This window comes from Rhyacophila brunnea, unplaced genomic scaffold, assembly GCF_057557595.1.
Source record: "Rhyacophila brunnea isolate RB1 unplaced genomic scaffold, BYU_Rbru_1.0 scaffold_3, whole genome shotgun sequence".
In the NCBI taxonomy this organism is placed as follows: Eukaryota; Metazoa; Arthropoda; class Insecta; order Trichoptera; family Rhyacophilidae; genus Rhyacophila; species Rhyacophila brunnea.
The window spans coordinates 1,882,599-1,898,052 of NW_028232965.1; the positions used below are offsets into that span (position 1 = coordinate 1,882,599).

General features: G+C 30.5%; 1 protein-coding gene across 2 annotated transcripts in view; it reads right to left on the bottom strand.

Annotated features, from left to right (window-relative positions):
• Positions 1-15,454, bottom strand: part of Ctns (lysosomal cystine transporter cystinosin) — a 41,684-nt gene that overhangs the window by 4,556 nt on the left and 21,674 nt on the right. Inside the window, exons 2-9 of one of the 2 annotated variants that reach the window (XM_085952300.1) lie at positions 15,258-15,376; positions 15,058-15,151; positions 13,399-13,602; positions 9,285-9,525; positions 7,464-7,583; positions 5,133-5,303; positions 2,559-2,779; positions 64-552 (exon numbers count right to left, since the gene is read on the bottom strand). In XM_085952300.1, the coding sequence (XP_085808426.1) occupies positions 516-552; positions 2,559-2,779; positions 5,133-5,303; positions 7,464-7,583; positions 9,285-9,525; positions 13,399-13,602; positions 15,058-15,151; positions 15,258-15,342 (1,173 nt within the window). In that variant the 5' untranslated portion in view covers positions 15,343-15,376 and the 3' untranslated portion in view covers positions 64-515. Of the gene's footprint in view, positions 1-63; positions 553-2,558; positions 2,780-5,132; positions 5,304-7,463; positions 7,584-9,284; positions 9,526-13,398; positions 13,603-15,057; positions 15,152-15,257; positions 15,377-15,454 lie in introns of those variants that run through there. The other variant, XM_085952299.1, reaches the window with a different exon arrangement.

Genomic DNA, 15,454 nt, shown 5'->3' on the forward strand with positions numbered 1-15,454 from the left:
CATTTTAATTTGTGATTCACCTTTTATAATTATTAATAATATATAACCTGCTTGACATTTATTGCGATTGTCTCAAAATGGTATATTATGGAGTTAACCGACTTTAAAACCAATAGCCTCAACATGTATGTCTTATTAAATGTATCAAATATTAAATGCAAGGTGCCAATACACTCCGCCTGGTATAGATATTTTATCCCACAAAGGCACGTCCAAATCCTGGCATCTGTATGCCCAGATCAATTATTCTCATTTGAATTTTGCTACTTACTGCACTACCCGCTCAGCAGAGTGGGGCTGTGCCTTTGTGAGATAAGAAGTCTATACTATTATAGCTAGTAAAAGTAAACTTAAATAAACATAAGTATGTATAAAAATATATATGTAATAATCTTATTCCTGACGCATATTCTAATAGTAGTGAGATTTATAAAGTGATATCTCTAAATGTTTTATTTTTCAGTGAGGAAATACTAAATTGATCGCAATTAGCCGCAGTGCAGTAGCCTTCCAATTTATATCTTACCATCGAGACTTAGTTTGTCGGCTCCCCTAAAAATCGTGCAAAAATTAAATAATGAAATGAACTACAAAAAGGTTACATTTTGTGAAAATATTAGTAAGGCGTGATAGGCTGAGAATAGAGTATTTTTCAAAAATAGCCAAATCCATGCTTGGGAATTATAAATAATATGTAAAATTTTGGACTTGGAAATCACTCCTCATGTAAAATTGAATACTATAAATATTTTGTAAATTTCATTTGACACAAGTCACAAAAATAAGTTTTTTTAAACTGATTGAATTGAATTAAAAAAAGCAAAAAAAAAATTATGTGTTCCATATAAATCATTTTTGTTATTCCACAATACAGTAGGTGATGCTTTCTGTTTTATTGCTTTTTAACAAAATTTTATAATGCTGAATTTACATGAATAAGTCGTGTTTCAACTTATTTAATACAAAATATCAGCATTAGAAATGATAATACACTGTTTTTTCTCTCTTTAAAGTTGATACCTATTTCGGCTGTAACACTGTTATCAAGACAAGTCATGGTGCAGAGTAATTGTATTACAGCCAATGTATTAAATTAAAAAAAAAATATTGACTTAAAAAAAACACATCGAGAATTTAATATAATTTATGTTATCATTTGTAAAATGGAATTCTATCAAGTAAATGTTGACTCAATTAATAAATATTTTATTGCTTTCATCCCAATAAATAATAATAACTACAAAAGTGTGTATATTATGTGTTACTTTTACTCCCAGTTCTAATTAGAATGTAATGTGTAATATTATATGAGTACATATTGAGTTAACTGAGATTTAAGATTGAATGTAATTTTATATGATGTCGGTATATACGGTATTTGTAGCAGACATCAGCCGATGCATTAAAATATAGCAATGCCTACTGAAGAGAGACCAAAATTACATATATTTGCGGTAACTGTTAAAATTTAAAACTTACAGCAAGTTATACACAGGGTGACGATTTATAGAAATATTTTTTTTGGAATGTAGTTTGTAACGGTTTGGCAAATTAATGTTGGTTGGTATAGCCAACCACAGAAACTTGTATACTATCAATACATCTATGGATGGATATTGTTAGGGGTGTCAAAGAGGTATCGATACTTTTCTTCTGATTTAATACCGAAGAAACCAAGTATCAATATACAACTACACAACTAACAACAATAAGGCCCTAACTACAGTTAATGATATAAAAGTAAATATGGTGTGTAATAAATGCCAATGAAAAGCAGTGAATATATTATGTATACTCATGATTGTGCATGCAGTTCTATGCAAAATTTGCTAAGCATTTAAGATGACATTATAAAAAAAGTTTGAAAGCCATTAGTTGCATTGATTTATAACTACATAATACGATGTGTCTTTTTTCAAATTCCAATAAGTCCACAATTCAATATAATATGATGTAAACAATGTATTGTAATTCATGTGTAAATGACTGCTTTTAACATTAATTTCAACTTTCCATCTTTATTTTCAAATTAGAATAAATGTATCCAATTTGATTAGCCAATAAACCCTTAATCGGTTAATAAAATATATCAGCATGTATTTGTATCATTTTCTGGTCAATGAATATGTTTTTAAACATTATTTTCCTGTGCTTTTGACAAGTTTTGGAACTCATAGATCATTACAATATATTGTGTGAAATTGCATACAGAATATGAGCATTTATATGTTGTCAGTTTTTGACCATAATGTGGACCTATCAGTTATTGCAAATATTGTCTAATCCTTAGTAAACCTTCTGTGTAAATAGATTGACTAAACTATTTAGTCAATAAACTAGACTAAACTAACAGTTTGACTTGGGAATTGTTATTTTTGCTGCCAGTACTGTGTGACTATTATTTCATACCTACTCGTCAGTTTTGCACTGAATGATGTAAAATTAAATATTGCATTACAATTAGGTCACAAACAGGAAATGGAAGGGTGGAAATGAATTTCGATTAGTATAAAAATACACCCATTTGTCAAATTAATAACAATTGAAAATATTCATACCTATATAAAACGTAGTGTTGAATGATAAAGAATATATCAAACACAACTGAGAAGAGACCCAGGCCAAATTTCGTTGGGTCGCCGAATATCGATACCCAGTCATTGTAGTTGTAAGCATTTAGTATCATTTGCAACATACTCAGCATTCCACCGACAAAATCCAAGAATATGTTACCAATACTCCAGCCGACGGTTGACTTTCGCTTGTAATTCATGTACGCCTGAAATCAAAATGGAGATAAAGGTTATGAAGTTTTCATTATGGCATCATCATCATAAACATGGATCTATTCAATGCTGAACAAAGGTTTCTCCTAGCTGATTTCAGTCCTCTCGGTCCTGTGGATGCTTTGCCACATGCTTCCAAAGAACTTGACTAATTTGTTAATCAAGGTCAGGTGTAAGGGAACTTTTTTGGGTGTTACCCCAAAATATATTTTTTTACAAAAATATTACCACTCGAATTGAAAATGATATTTCTTTCTTAAGTGCCGGCAAGACGCTCATGCTTTACCACTACCTTACCTGCGCAAACCGGTTTATATTGGGAAGCCCGTGTGTATGGACCGGAAAAACTGTAGCTTGAGCTAACCGAAAAATGTTCCGTATTTTTTGCACAAACTATACAGCGCAAGCAAGCATTATATTAGATACAGAAAACTTAAAGAGCATTGAAATCCAAAATAGTTGAGTTGAACCATGCTCATTAAATAAATAAAAATGTGTAGTTTTATTTATAATTAAGCCTTCATTACCCCAACATTTTCATTTTCATTTTTAATTAACTTTTTAATTCAAATTTAATTAACTTATTTTTAGCTTACAATTCGCCCCAACTCTTGGTTTAGGTTTACCTTTCAGATATGTTATACGTCATTTTGTTACACAGCTGATAATTTGTCATTCTCCAACAAAATAAATTTTATTTCTCCATTCTATTTATATTTATTAAACTCATTATCTTATAATACAAAGACAATCCATATGAGCCGTAAATCAAACATAATTTGTGTGTCATGCCAGAATATTATCTTCGTCACTAATTTACATTTGAATGGGACCCAAATACTGTATACCATTGTACACACTTGCATGATCTTAAGAACAAGAGATATTTTTCTTGGTAGATATTGTTTACGTCACTTTCCGGTAAATACATCCTGCTTGGCACTAATTTACTTTCATTATTATTGCACTAATATCCACTAACGTACGCTAAATTGGATGTAATGACTTTGAAGATTATACGCAACAATTTAGAAAAAATTGAGCCCAAAAATCAAGATTCCTGACCTTGTTTTCTCAAGCTATTCCTCTTTGACCCCATTATTTAGAGCAATATGAAAAAACTCATTGCTCGAGAAAAAAGGATATATTAATTGAATAACTGCCTTAGCACGTAATGATGTAAATTGTCCATTAAAATTTGAGATGACTGTTCACAATTTAGGTACCCACCTACTTGGTGGAAATTTTTTTAAACAAAAACAGTGTCGTTACTGCTTTTCAAATTTTATTATCTTTTGGGTTTGACCGATTACAAATGGTTAGAAATAAAATTAATTTATTGTTCCTACTTGCAAAGTTAGTGAAATCCAGTTTTTTATTCATATCTACAACATTTATGTTTACATGTTTTTACAGCTATTATATTTTTATTGTTCCATACATATTTTTAAACTCAAACCCTAAGGGCCAAATGCATAGTAATACTTATGTAAATAATCGGGCTTATGTTGTAGACAGCCAATTTTGTGAATTATTAAAAATAGCCCATATCGAACCAAATGAATGACTTTTCTAGTAACTAAATCAAAACTGACAGCTGATGTCATAATTACATATTGTAAACAGAAATCAAATAAATGTAATTCTGAATGCCGTTTCGTTGTTTCCGAAAAAGCAAAATTGTATCCGCTTATCTAGCCGATTATCTAGGCAAACATGAAATACCAGCAAAATTAAAAATGTGCTGTATTTAAACTATTGAAGACATTTTGATATTTTTTATATGCCAAATGACAAAAGTGTTGCAATACTCGCAATTCAAGTAGCGTGGTTCAAATACTAGGAATACTTTATCCACAATGCGTGTATTTATTCAATTAAAGCACCAATAATGTACACATTTTATTGATTATTAAAGTTTGCAAATTGCCAACACTTTATTAAGTTCTTAAGAATTAGTTCATGTTTTGGTAAAACGTCATATATGCATAAGGATGGTAATTATTTAGTTTTACATAACGTAGGTATACGTTCTATAAGGGCTCTAATAATACATAAATAATTTGTCATTTTATTATGTGTCAATTTGAAATTTTTTTTTAGATAAATATTGATTAAACACCAAAAGACGTTGATCTCAAATATAACATTGGACAGACAAAACAAATTTAATTAAAATGAATAATTGTGTTTGAACAAAACATTTTTCAAAATATCAGTGAACGTATTTGCAAACATTAAAAACACATATTTCTTGTTTGCTCAATTGCGCTAAACAGTCACATTAAAAATACTGATGAAATAAAAAGAATAATGTATAAGGTAATACAGAGAAAACCGACTCACCTGAGGCACATATTTAATGAGCGTGATTGACAGTTTGACATAACTGCAGCAGTAAAGGAAGTCTAACCACGTAATGACAAGCGTGCCTGACAATATGACACTCACCAATAAGACAACGCCAAATATTCCAAGAATAATTTGAGCGGTTTTTGAAACTCTTTGGTTATCACGCTGGAAAAAAGAACGATGAATTAATTTTTCTATTCTATTACTGTTAGAACATCATGTCCATCATGTAGTAAAAGTTAGTTAGTTGAAGATTTTATGGCTGAGTCAAGGTTACATTATTTCTTCAATCAAAAATATGTATATCTTTGGTTCAGGACATGGACTCGGTGGTTGAGCGAACAATTTAAACACACTTTCATACTTTGGACATTACTATGTTGGCTTTGAAGAGAGATAGTGGTTTAACTATTAAGTTTAAATCAATTTTTATTTATTTATCATTGTGAATATGTACCTACATCGTCGTTTTGACATATTGTTATATTATTCATTGGCGAATTTTATCATAAAGAAATCTTTAAATTGATATCAAATTATGAATTAATAATGGTTCAAGTTACCTATTTGTTTTCAAAAATGTTGCTCATAATGATATATAGGTGCTATATACCCACTGTATGTATTATCTTCTGTGTAATTATATATGGTTTATAATATTATGTGGACATAACTAGTAATTATCAGATTACCATATCGCTTAGTTTATAAAAAATTGCCAATAATATAAAATATTATTGTAATATTTTCATGAAGAAAAACACTGACTTTATCAGAATTTTTAGTCAAACAATAGAACAATTAATAATGATAAACATTTTTGTAGCCATTGGCGGTTCCACCTTACGGACTCAAGGGGATGATACCCGGTAACAACTAAATGCAAATAATGATAGAAAATATGCATTTGTGATACTAAAATCACCATTTTCTTCTAAATATAAAACATATTATTTATTGTATAAATATAATTGTATTCTTAGAAATTTATTAAATATCTATATTTATTCATTATATTATGTTCTGTCAATGTATAAATAATAAATCAATATTAATGTAGAAATAATTTTTAATATCTCCTTCGCCTACCGCATTATTTTTATACCAAGCCTTTTTCTATTGACATACTGATAGACAAGGCATGCGCTCCTACTAATACAGTCAATAGTCAGTGTCAGTGATCTGACCAACCATCCCACTTCCATATTAGGCAGGCGCAAAAAAATAATGTTTGAGTGTATTGTGAAGAATCTTATACATGAATTGCTTTGATGGCTTGGTGGGTATCTTTGAAAAAATCCTGTTGGTGTTATACAATGAATATTAATAATGCGGCAACAGAAATTTTCTGGATTGATGGGGATTCATCGTGACCAACATTGAACTTATTGTTAATAATGTATACCTATCTACTATTTTATCATATCAATAAACCTACTAATATTACACTTATTGATTCTAGACATAAAATATCTTAATTTCAGATTCACCTCGGCTAGCGGTGCTAGACTTTCACAGTGCTTCGCACCGACTTTGACTAAAGCAGTGAACGATACATTGTTTGAAAGGTAAGACATACATATCGACTGTGTTTAGGAAAAAGGGCGTAACCCTCGATTTTTCGAAAAGTGCTTTTTATTTGATATTAACAATGTATACAACTAAGTACACGTTCTGTAAAAAGGAAGTCAGCCGCAAATGCCGATTTATTATCTAAATTCAGGTTTTAATTGAGCTTTAATTAAGTTTTAATATAAAGAAAAAAGCATTTACCATCAATTTTAATGATTTTCTGTAATAACTTCTTTAATTATTAGTAGACCGAAAAGATATTACATCAAATCATCAATCATCATGCACACAATGTCTATGTCTATTTTTTTTCTTAATATTAAACCAAAATCATTCAAAAAACGTTTTTTGCCTCTCCTGTAAAATTTGTTCTGTGTAGGTTACGCCCTTTTTCCTAAACACGGTCGATATAAGCTAAAAAAATCGAAAATCTTGAAAAGTTCAAATATGGTGACTATGCCAAAATCAACAAAGATTTAAACACCAGTAAAAAAGATTGTCAACATTTAACTTCACAGTCTGATATTTTAAGTAAAATTTTCCATTTAGTAGTAGATTGGTAAAAATAACTTAATGATAATGTGAAATACTGCTTTATAATGTCCTGACCCCACGATTCGAAAAGTGCTAGAGCCGCCACTGCTTGTAGTAATATAATGAATACCTACACATTTTAATCTTGAAAAATGCTGATAATCAATGTACAAAGCTAGTTGATTAAACTGTAAACGTGTGTGACAAATATATACATACCTGATAAATATAGCATTGAAATATGGTAAACAAGGTGGCAAGAGACGCGTGTAGAGCGAAAACTATATCGTTAACTTGCACGGGGTTAAGCCCTCTCGGATGTCGATTGAAGTATTCTTCCTGAAAACCAATATAAACATTTTCATCAGATAAATAAAAAAATAACAATATCATACCCAATTTAGGTAGGTATTTAAGAATATAAAAATACACACAACATTGTTTTAAATCATATCTATCGTAACTGTCCACATGACGAGTATAATGACCCTTTACACACACCAATAAATTAGCTTTGACGTGCATTGATTGCTAGTTTATACAGTAGGTACTGGAATTAATTATCAGTGATTACCAACACTTTTTGATCATTAACATATTATGAAGATAACTTAAAAAAAAAAATGGATTAATGAGAACTTTTATTGAGCCGAATGAACAACAGATGCCAACTAGAAATTAAATAGAGTAAGCACGTACCAGTGCCTCGTACCGTAGATAGGTAATTTTAAATCATTATTTTTTTTGGTTGGGTACCTATGTTTTTTTGTTAATTACATTTTTTAATTTGATGAAACTTTGGACCGACTATTTTCTAACATGTGGTGGACCATTTTTTAAAACTCTATTAAATTCAATCATTTCTCTCTTTTAAACCACTTAAGTTGTGGAAAAACTAAATACAAAATGAGTAGGTACCTTGGTATCAATGTAAGACTAACGCCAAATCCCACTAAATCCATGTTTTAATTGATTATGGTAGTGCTCTTTTCAAAAAATCCGCCAAAACTATCAAAAACGGTCAGTTTAATATAGATTTTTGATATTAATACTATCGACTGATGGTACTTGATGGAATTTGAATTTTAATTCTAATGGATTTAAGTTTTGTACTATTTCATTTGAGTCGCTTTTGGCGACCCGTTACCTGACCACGTCAGTGTTTATTTGCCTTTTGGTGAGTGTACATAGTGCCTGAAGATGCCGAAAGGCGAAACCCGGGTTGCCAAAAATGACTCAAATGGAATAGTACAAAAATTAAATCCATTAGAATAGATTTTTGAGTTTAAAGTTAGTATGTAATATGAAATGGAAACTACACTTATGTTTGCGAATCTCCTGTAGATTTTCGAAAATGGCCTATGTCCCACTTTCATTGATAGTCATGTACTCAAATATAGTGTTATATTAAATCGTCACCTCAATACTACAACTAGATAATTTGATTTTCACTGTTTTTGAGATAGCTATAGAATATGATTCTACATTTTCTTCTCTACAAAATGATAAAACTAGGTAAGTCAGAAGTTATTGGGAACTGTATTAATTTTGTTTTTGAAAATTTTAGATAACTTTAAAACCATAAATGCATTAAATAAATAAAATAATACATCTATAATATTTTTTCATACAGTTGAACATTAATTGTTCCCAATTAGACAAGCACAATTTTCCATTTTTATTTTAAATAATAATTATAGCCTACATTTATGTTAATCAAGTAAAATTTAAATTTCATTTTCCCAACAATGACCAAATCACAGTTGTCTAGTTGCAGTATTAAGGTGCCGAAATGATTAAAGCAATGCAATATTGAAACTTATTCCGTTATTCATTTGTCAGCAAAGTGAGATTCTGATATTGACAACCAATGTATTTATGCTGTCACAAAGTGTATGCACTATCAATGTAATTTATTTCATAGTGGCAGTCAATTCTGCATAAAAAGTAGACAGGTCACACGACACGAGTCATTCACACAACGTTATTTGAATATTGAATAACAATATAAACTTCAGTATTCATAGAGCATTAACATACCTGGACTTCCGGTATTAAATAGAGGCCAAGGTTGAACAGTGAATACAGAATGAATCCCACAATGTTCAGACTGATAAAGTCAAAGTTCAGACCGACTACGCTCTTTCTTTTGTAGTTTATGTAAATCTGTGGGTAGAATGACACGGACCACGCAACGAAGTAGACCCACCCGACCACGTTAGAAATGTGATAGATGGCGTTTGAATGCTGAATTGTCACTCGCATGTATATATTCTCCGCACTGAAAAATCAAATATACACGCATTATAACATATCAGCAATGAGGATTAACTCTTAAATAGAGGTAAATTATTATAAAAAATCAAAAGAATAACAATACGCACTTAGTATTAAATATGTTACAATATACCTGCAGTCGGTATATAGCAGTGGCGAAGGGTAAAGTTTACTGTGCACTATTTACCTTGGATGTCCACAGCCTACTTCCATCCTTCGCCACTGGGATATAGTAATGGCCAAGTGTGCTGCAATTTTTTTCTATTATATTAGGCTTAATTTGAAAAACAAAATAAACTCAATATCATGTTCAGTTTAAATTGAAACATTTGCAAAAAGATTAATGTTTAAATGTCAATAGCTTGATTTTTTATATACCTAACTTTAAACTATGTATGTTTTTTTTGACAGTGATTTTTAACTGAACAGCGATGATATTTTTATTATTATTGTAAAATTAGTGCATCAATAGACATGAACGTAAATACAATAATGTGTATACTCTGTGGGGCGTGCTTGGTGCACTGAGGACACTCCAAGTATTTCAATGAATACTCAATGATCTGATGATTTTATATTTTTGTCATCCACTATATTTTACCAACACTATGGCTTAATAATCATAATTGAGCTTCAGCCATATCCCGTTTTGTTTCTTTCTCGAGGTGGATACAATTCTGTTACCTAATAACTAGTTGTAAGTCATATCGAAGACAAAATCACTTTGTATTTTAATGTAGAATTGGCACTATGATGTTACACTCTAAATGATAAATTAACTAAAAACTAAAGTATTAAGTCGAACTATACATTAAATTAAAGTAATCTACAGACAACAGTTTTATATCTCTGAACATACATTTTAGTAAACTGTATAGTTAATATAAACTACTAGCAGTGCCAAGTCAATTACCAAGATGCATATTGTCTGATCCGCAATACTTTACATTCAGAGTTCATTGAGACGGCCTATTCAATGAACTCAGAACGTAGAGTAAACGACATGCACTATTGTAGATTAGATAATAGTCATCTTGAGAGCAGGCACAGATAGTTTTTGACATTGCAGAATGATGAAGGTCTCACCATTGAGACAAGGCTGAATACTAATTCTCTTAATTAAAGAAATCAAAATCTATCCCTAAATAGTATAGTTAATACAGAGTCTGCGGTCTGATCAAACAAACCATTGCAGTTCACGTAAAAGTCACTATGTACTAGCAGCAATGGCAATAATGAATCAAATGACAATGCAGTCAAAAAAATAGGTATTCTTAAATGGGACAAGGTCAGTAAATAGGATAAAATACTGAAACTGACCCAGCAGAGAGCAAACATGTCCAAAACATTTTTCATACACCTATAAACTTTACAAGTACTATTTTGGTATCGAAGCGCGTTGCAGAACCATGCTTAAGAGTATTATAGCACCTGTACATGTGCTTATAGCTGATGTCATTGTATGGTGCTATTTGACAGATTCGTAGATAATCGGTAAACGTCAAAATGTTCTGTGCGGTGTATCGTAGTGTAGCGGTGTTCATATTTCTTCAAGCAGGTTTGCCACTATCGTTCTGCTGCGCATGCACACCGCCGTGTAAGTACCAATTATTGCGTGAAAATTCAGAAGCTTCTGAACTTTTTTGATCCATGCATGCAATCTTGCAACTTGCACGATAATACCAAGCAAATATCGGTAACTTAGATTGCATCGCCTCTACATAATAATACATCATATAGCAGGTAGTAAATTTACAGACAAAAGGTAGTGACCCTGAAAGAAACCATTTAAAATAAGGTCAAGACACGTCTAACTAAGTTGAACTAAACCAGCAAGTCTGAATGGTACTTATTGCCAACTTAATCCAGATGATTCAGCATCACCCTCTAAGGCTTCTAAAGAAATGGGGCCTATTAAAGAAAAAGATGTATATCTTTCAGAGGAGTGTCCTAAGAAGAATTGTTGGGGATGTTAAAAGAAAATTGCATTTATAGCATGTCGAAAGAGTTACCAACAAGGCAGGCTATGTACGCATCCCCCGAGGGTTAAAGTCAAAACTGAGATAGCTAGATTACGCCACAGGGGTTTTTAACTATTTAAGTCATCTTTTTAAGAAAAGTAAAATTGTAAAACACATTTTTTTATGAATGAAAATTATTCAATATACATATTATTATTTCTCCATCATAGGACTTCAGCCATAAAATGGGAATAAATACATTCATGCACTTCTAATCTAATCACAGAAATATTTTTACATAAAAAATTGACAAACTTTTCTCACAAAAGTATATTATTATGTAATATTAACTGCCCAATGGTCACATAACATGCCATAAAAAATAATAAAAAAGGACGTGGTTTGTCATTTCATTCTGAGTATTTTATTTCTCTTCCCACGCATCAAAAATCATATTTTTTACTTGAAAATAATCATGTCAGGATTTTTGTGCAAGTAATACTTGCCGGTAGGTATATATTCAGGCACGGTTCTTAAGCGGCTAAGAATGCTCGGCCAAAACAGTTGGAAAGTGGCGACACTGGATCGACCGGAATGGAAAAAGTTTTTGGAGGCGGTCAATAAGATTATTGCCAAGATGATGCTAATAAATTTTCAAATAGTGTTAACTCAAAACTATGTTTCCGCTGTTAGTGACTTATGGCTGAGTGGCAACAAAATACGGACTTTGTATCTGCCAGATGTCCTGTTGGTCACTTTATTTAAATTACTCGATTACTCGAGAGCGAAAGTTCAGTTTCTTGACCCACACACTTGAATCATTCATCATAACTATTACGCATTTTGCGCCAATTTACGACTCATGCTTGGAAATTAAAATTTGGAATTAAATACTAAATCAGTATTTCAATCTCAATATCAGATCATGGCCATTAGAGATAGAGATCCGATTAGTAATTAAACATATAATAATTAATACTGTCATGTTTTCAAACATTTGATTGCCATCAACATATTTCTAGAGACATTTTATTGTCCATTACTATTTTAGCTGTAAGTAATAATCTTTGCTATAATAGTTCAAAACCATCACATGACAGTTTAAAAATGCTGCTCATGTTAAATATGAAATGTGTATATAAACATGTTTTTGAGCAATATTTCATACTTAGTTACATGCTTTTTTACAATCAAAAATAGAATATCTTATCGTAATCCAATCAGCAATACATATACAGTTGTGCAGATATATTACAGGATTATTTATTTATTTATTTAAAGAAAAACAATTTATCTTATAAGTTCACAAGCATAGTGAACCAAGTCTATTCTGGTTATTTTTGAGTAAGTTAGGTTCAAACATAATTTTTGAGTATTTCTTATTCTGTAAGGATATGATTTCCCTTACATAATAACTTAAATGTACTCAAAATAACACTTCAGAATTGCAATCATACCCTTACAGAATTAGAAATACTCAAATATTATGTTTGAACCTAGTTTACTCAAAACTAACCAGAATGGACTTGGTTCACTATGCTTGTGAAACACTAAATTATAAATTCACTTGAATGAATCGGCTAGGCCATGTTTGGAAACAACGGTGAGATGACTTAAGGGGGCTCATAAGTCACGCTCTATTCAAATATTCATAACATGTAAGTTTGGTGTTTTTCTAATATATTTTTTCTGGATAATTTAAAAACCACTGTTTTACAAAATTAATACTATCGACTGAGGGTACTTAATGAAATTAGAATTTAAGTTATACAATGGAGAATTTAACAGCATGGGAACGAACGAAAATGAGAAAAATTAAGAGTCATTTGTCGAACATAGCGAGCATATCGATGTCATTGTAATAAACCAATATGTACTTGATAAACTTAATTTTTTCATTCATGGATTATACTTACTTAATAAATCCACTAGGCGTAACATTTGCTGTGATATCCAAGTGACCTGGGCTTTTCCCCAAAATGTAAATGGGATACTCTCGCACACGGGATGAGTTGAGGACGGTGGAGTCATTATCAATACTCATCACAGACGGAACGATCTGAACTAAATCATGATGCTGTTCGATGAATTTGAGAGACAGTGGAACATCGTAGTCACCTCTGTAAAAAAAGAATGAAATAAATTTACTAATTCAATGTAGAACAGAATCTAATCATGGCGCAAAGATATACTATTTACCATACTGATAAAACAACAGTGTTTTTAACAAAAGACGTCTCGTCTAATAAATCATTGAAAATTTTAAATTGTTAAACTTAAAATAGAAAAACATTTTAACCTTTTGAATTTACATAGATTATTAAAAGATATTATAAGACAACTTCTTATTATTTGTACTCGGTAAAATGTTTCAATTTTATTATCTATTTGTGAAGATTTGCATTCGTCGTTTTGCAATTCCATAAATACAATGTAACAAGGTTGTATGTAAATATTTTTGGCATTGTCAATAATTATTAATGAGTTTGAAAAATTCACTACGTCATAATTATTGAAAAGTCAGGTACATCATGCAGATTCATTTATCTTTACTAGCATGAGTGTCAGATGCTGTAGTAAACCTACAATATTATCTGGATCCTACAGGTTAAGTGAGTTAATGTAGTCAATATAAAAAACCAAATATTGTCATTGTTTTCGTCTGCCAATTGATTTTTTTTTGCAATGAATAATGCTACGTAATTATTATGGCATAACAAGGCTGCACATAATATTTAAATGTTATAATTTTTTTTTGTCTGAACTGAAATATATATATTTTTTCGATATACCCAACTGTGCATCTATTCTATACACAAGACTGCTTTTGGCCAATACGGCAGCTATGTAGGGTAGCTTTGTATCGAAGTATTAGTACTTATTGTAACAATTACAACAAGTTAGTTGTAATTTTTAAAATAAGTGCTATCACTTCGATACAAACCTACCCTAGATAGCTGCCGTAGCGGCCAAAAGCAGTCTTGTGTATAGAATAGATGCGCTGATCCAGAAAATTATAACCATAAAAGTCAACAGTAAGTAAGTACAATAGTACAATTCAGTTTTAATAACATTATCAAGATAATAAAAATAAATGAAAATAGTTTAAATCGACTGGATAACCCAATAATTTATTAGAGAATTTCATTTATTGTAATTGTTGAAATGCTTCAATACACTAATTAAGTGCCTTCAATTTTTTTTAAATATAGATGAATAAAAATGATTACACTATTATTATAAACCATGATATATTATAATTCAGTGGATTTAATAGACTGTTTTCTATTAATATTGAAAATCTTCTAAATTGCATACAATATAAAGAGTTCTATCCTTGACGCATGATATTATGTAAAAAAAACAGAATACTAAATATAATTTATGTAGGTACACTCTCCATATTTTTTATTATTCACAATATTTAAGTTTGGTAAGTCTTTAAATTATATACAGTTTCATTGATTGACTTACATATTAAAATACATTATTCAAATGATATGCATTTAAAACATCGTAAAATATCATTATGGCAATACTTTTTGTATTGTACAATGTATTGGCGGATAACTTACTCAACATATAAGGTGAATAACTCTGTTTCATCGACTAAAAGTGTAATATCATTCTTTGATACAGTAACATCATCTGCTTTTCCTATATTAAATGCTGAAAAATCATAAGAAATAATTAAAAACAACAGACAAAGTAATGACAGAATAAAGACATACATAGTATTAATCGTTATGTAGATTAAACGATTATTTTAACTCACCAAATTGTGCTATTATTAGAGAAAATAGCAGAGCGGCTACATGCATATTTTTGGTAGATTTTAATACAGTCATTCTTGATGTCATTTTTGTAAAAAATAGTTATAAATAGTGCATATATCTGAAACAACAGAGATGATAATATATTTAATAATACAGTTGATTCCACTTAATTGGGCCACCTGTTCATTGGGGCAGT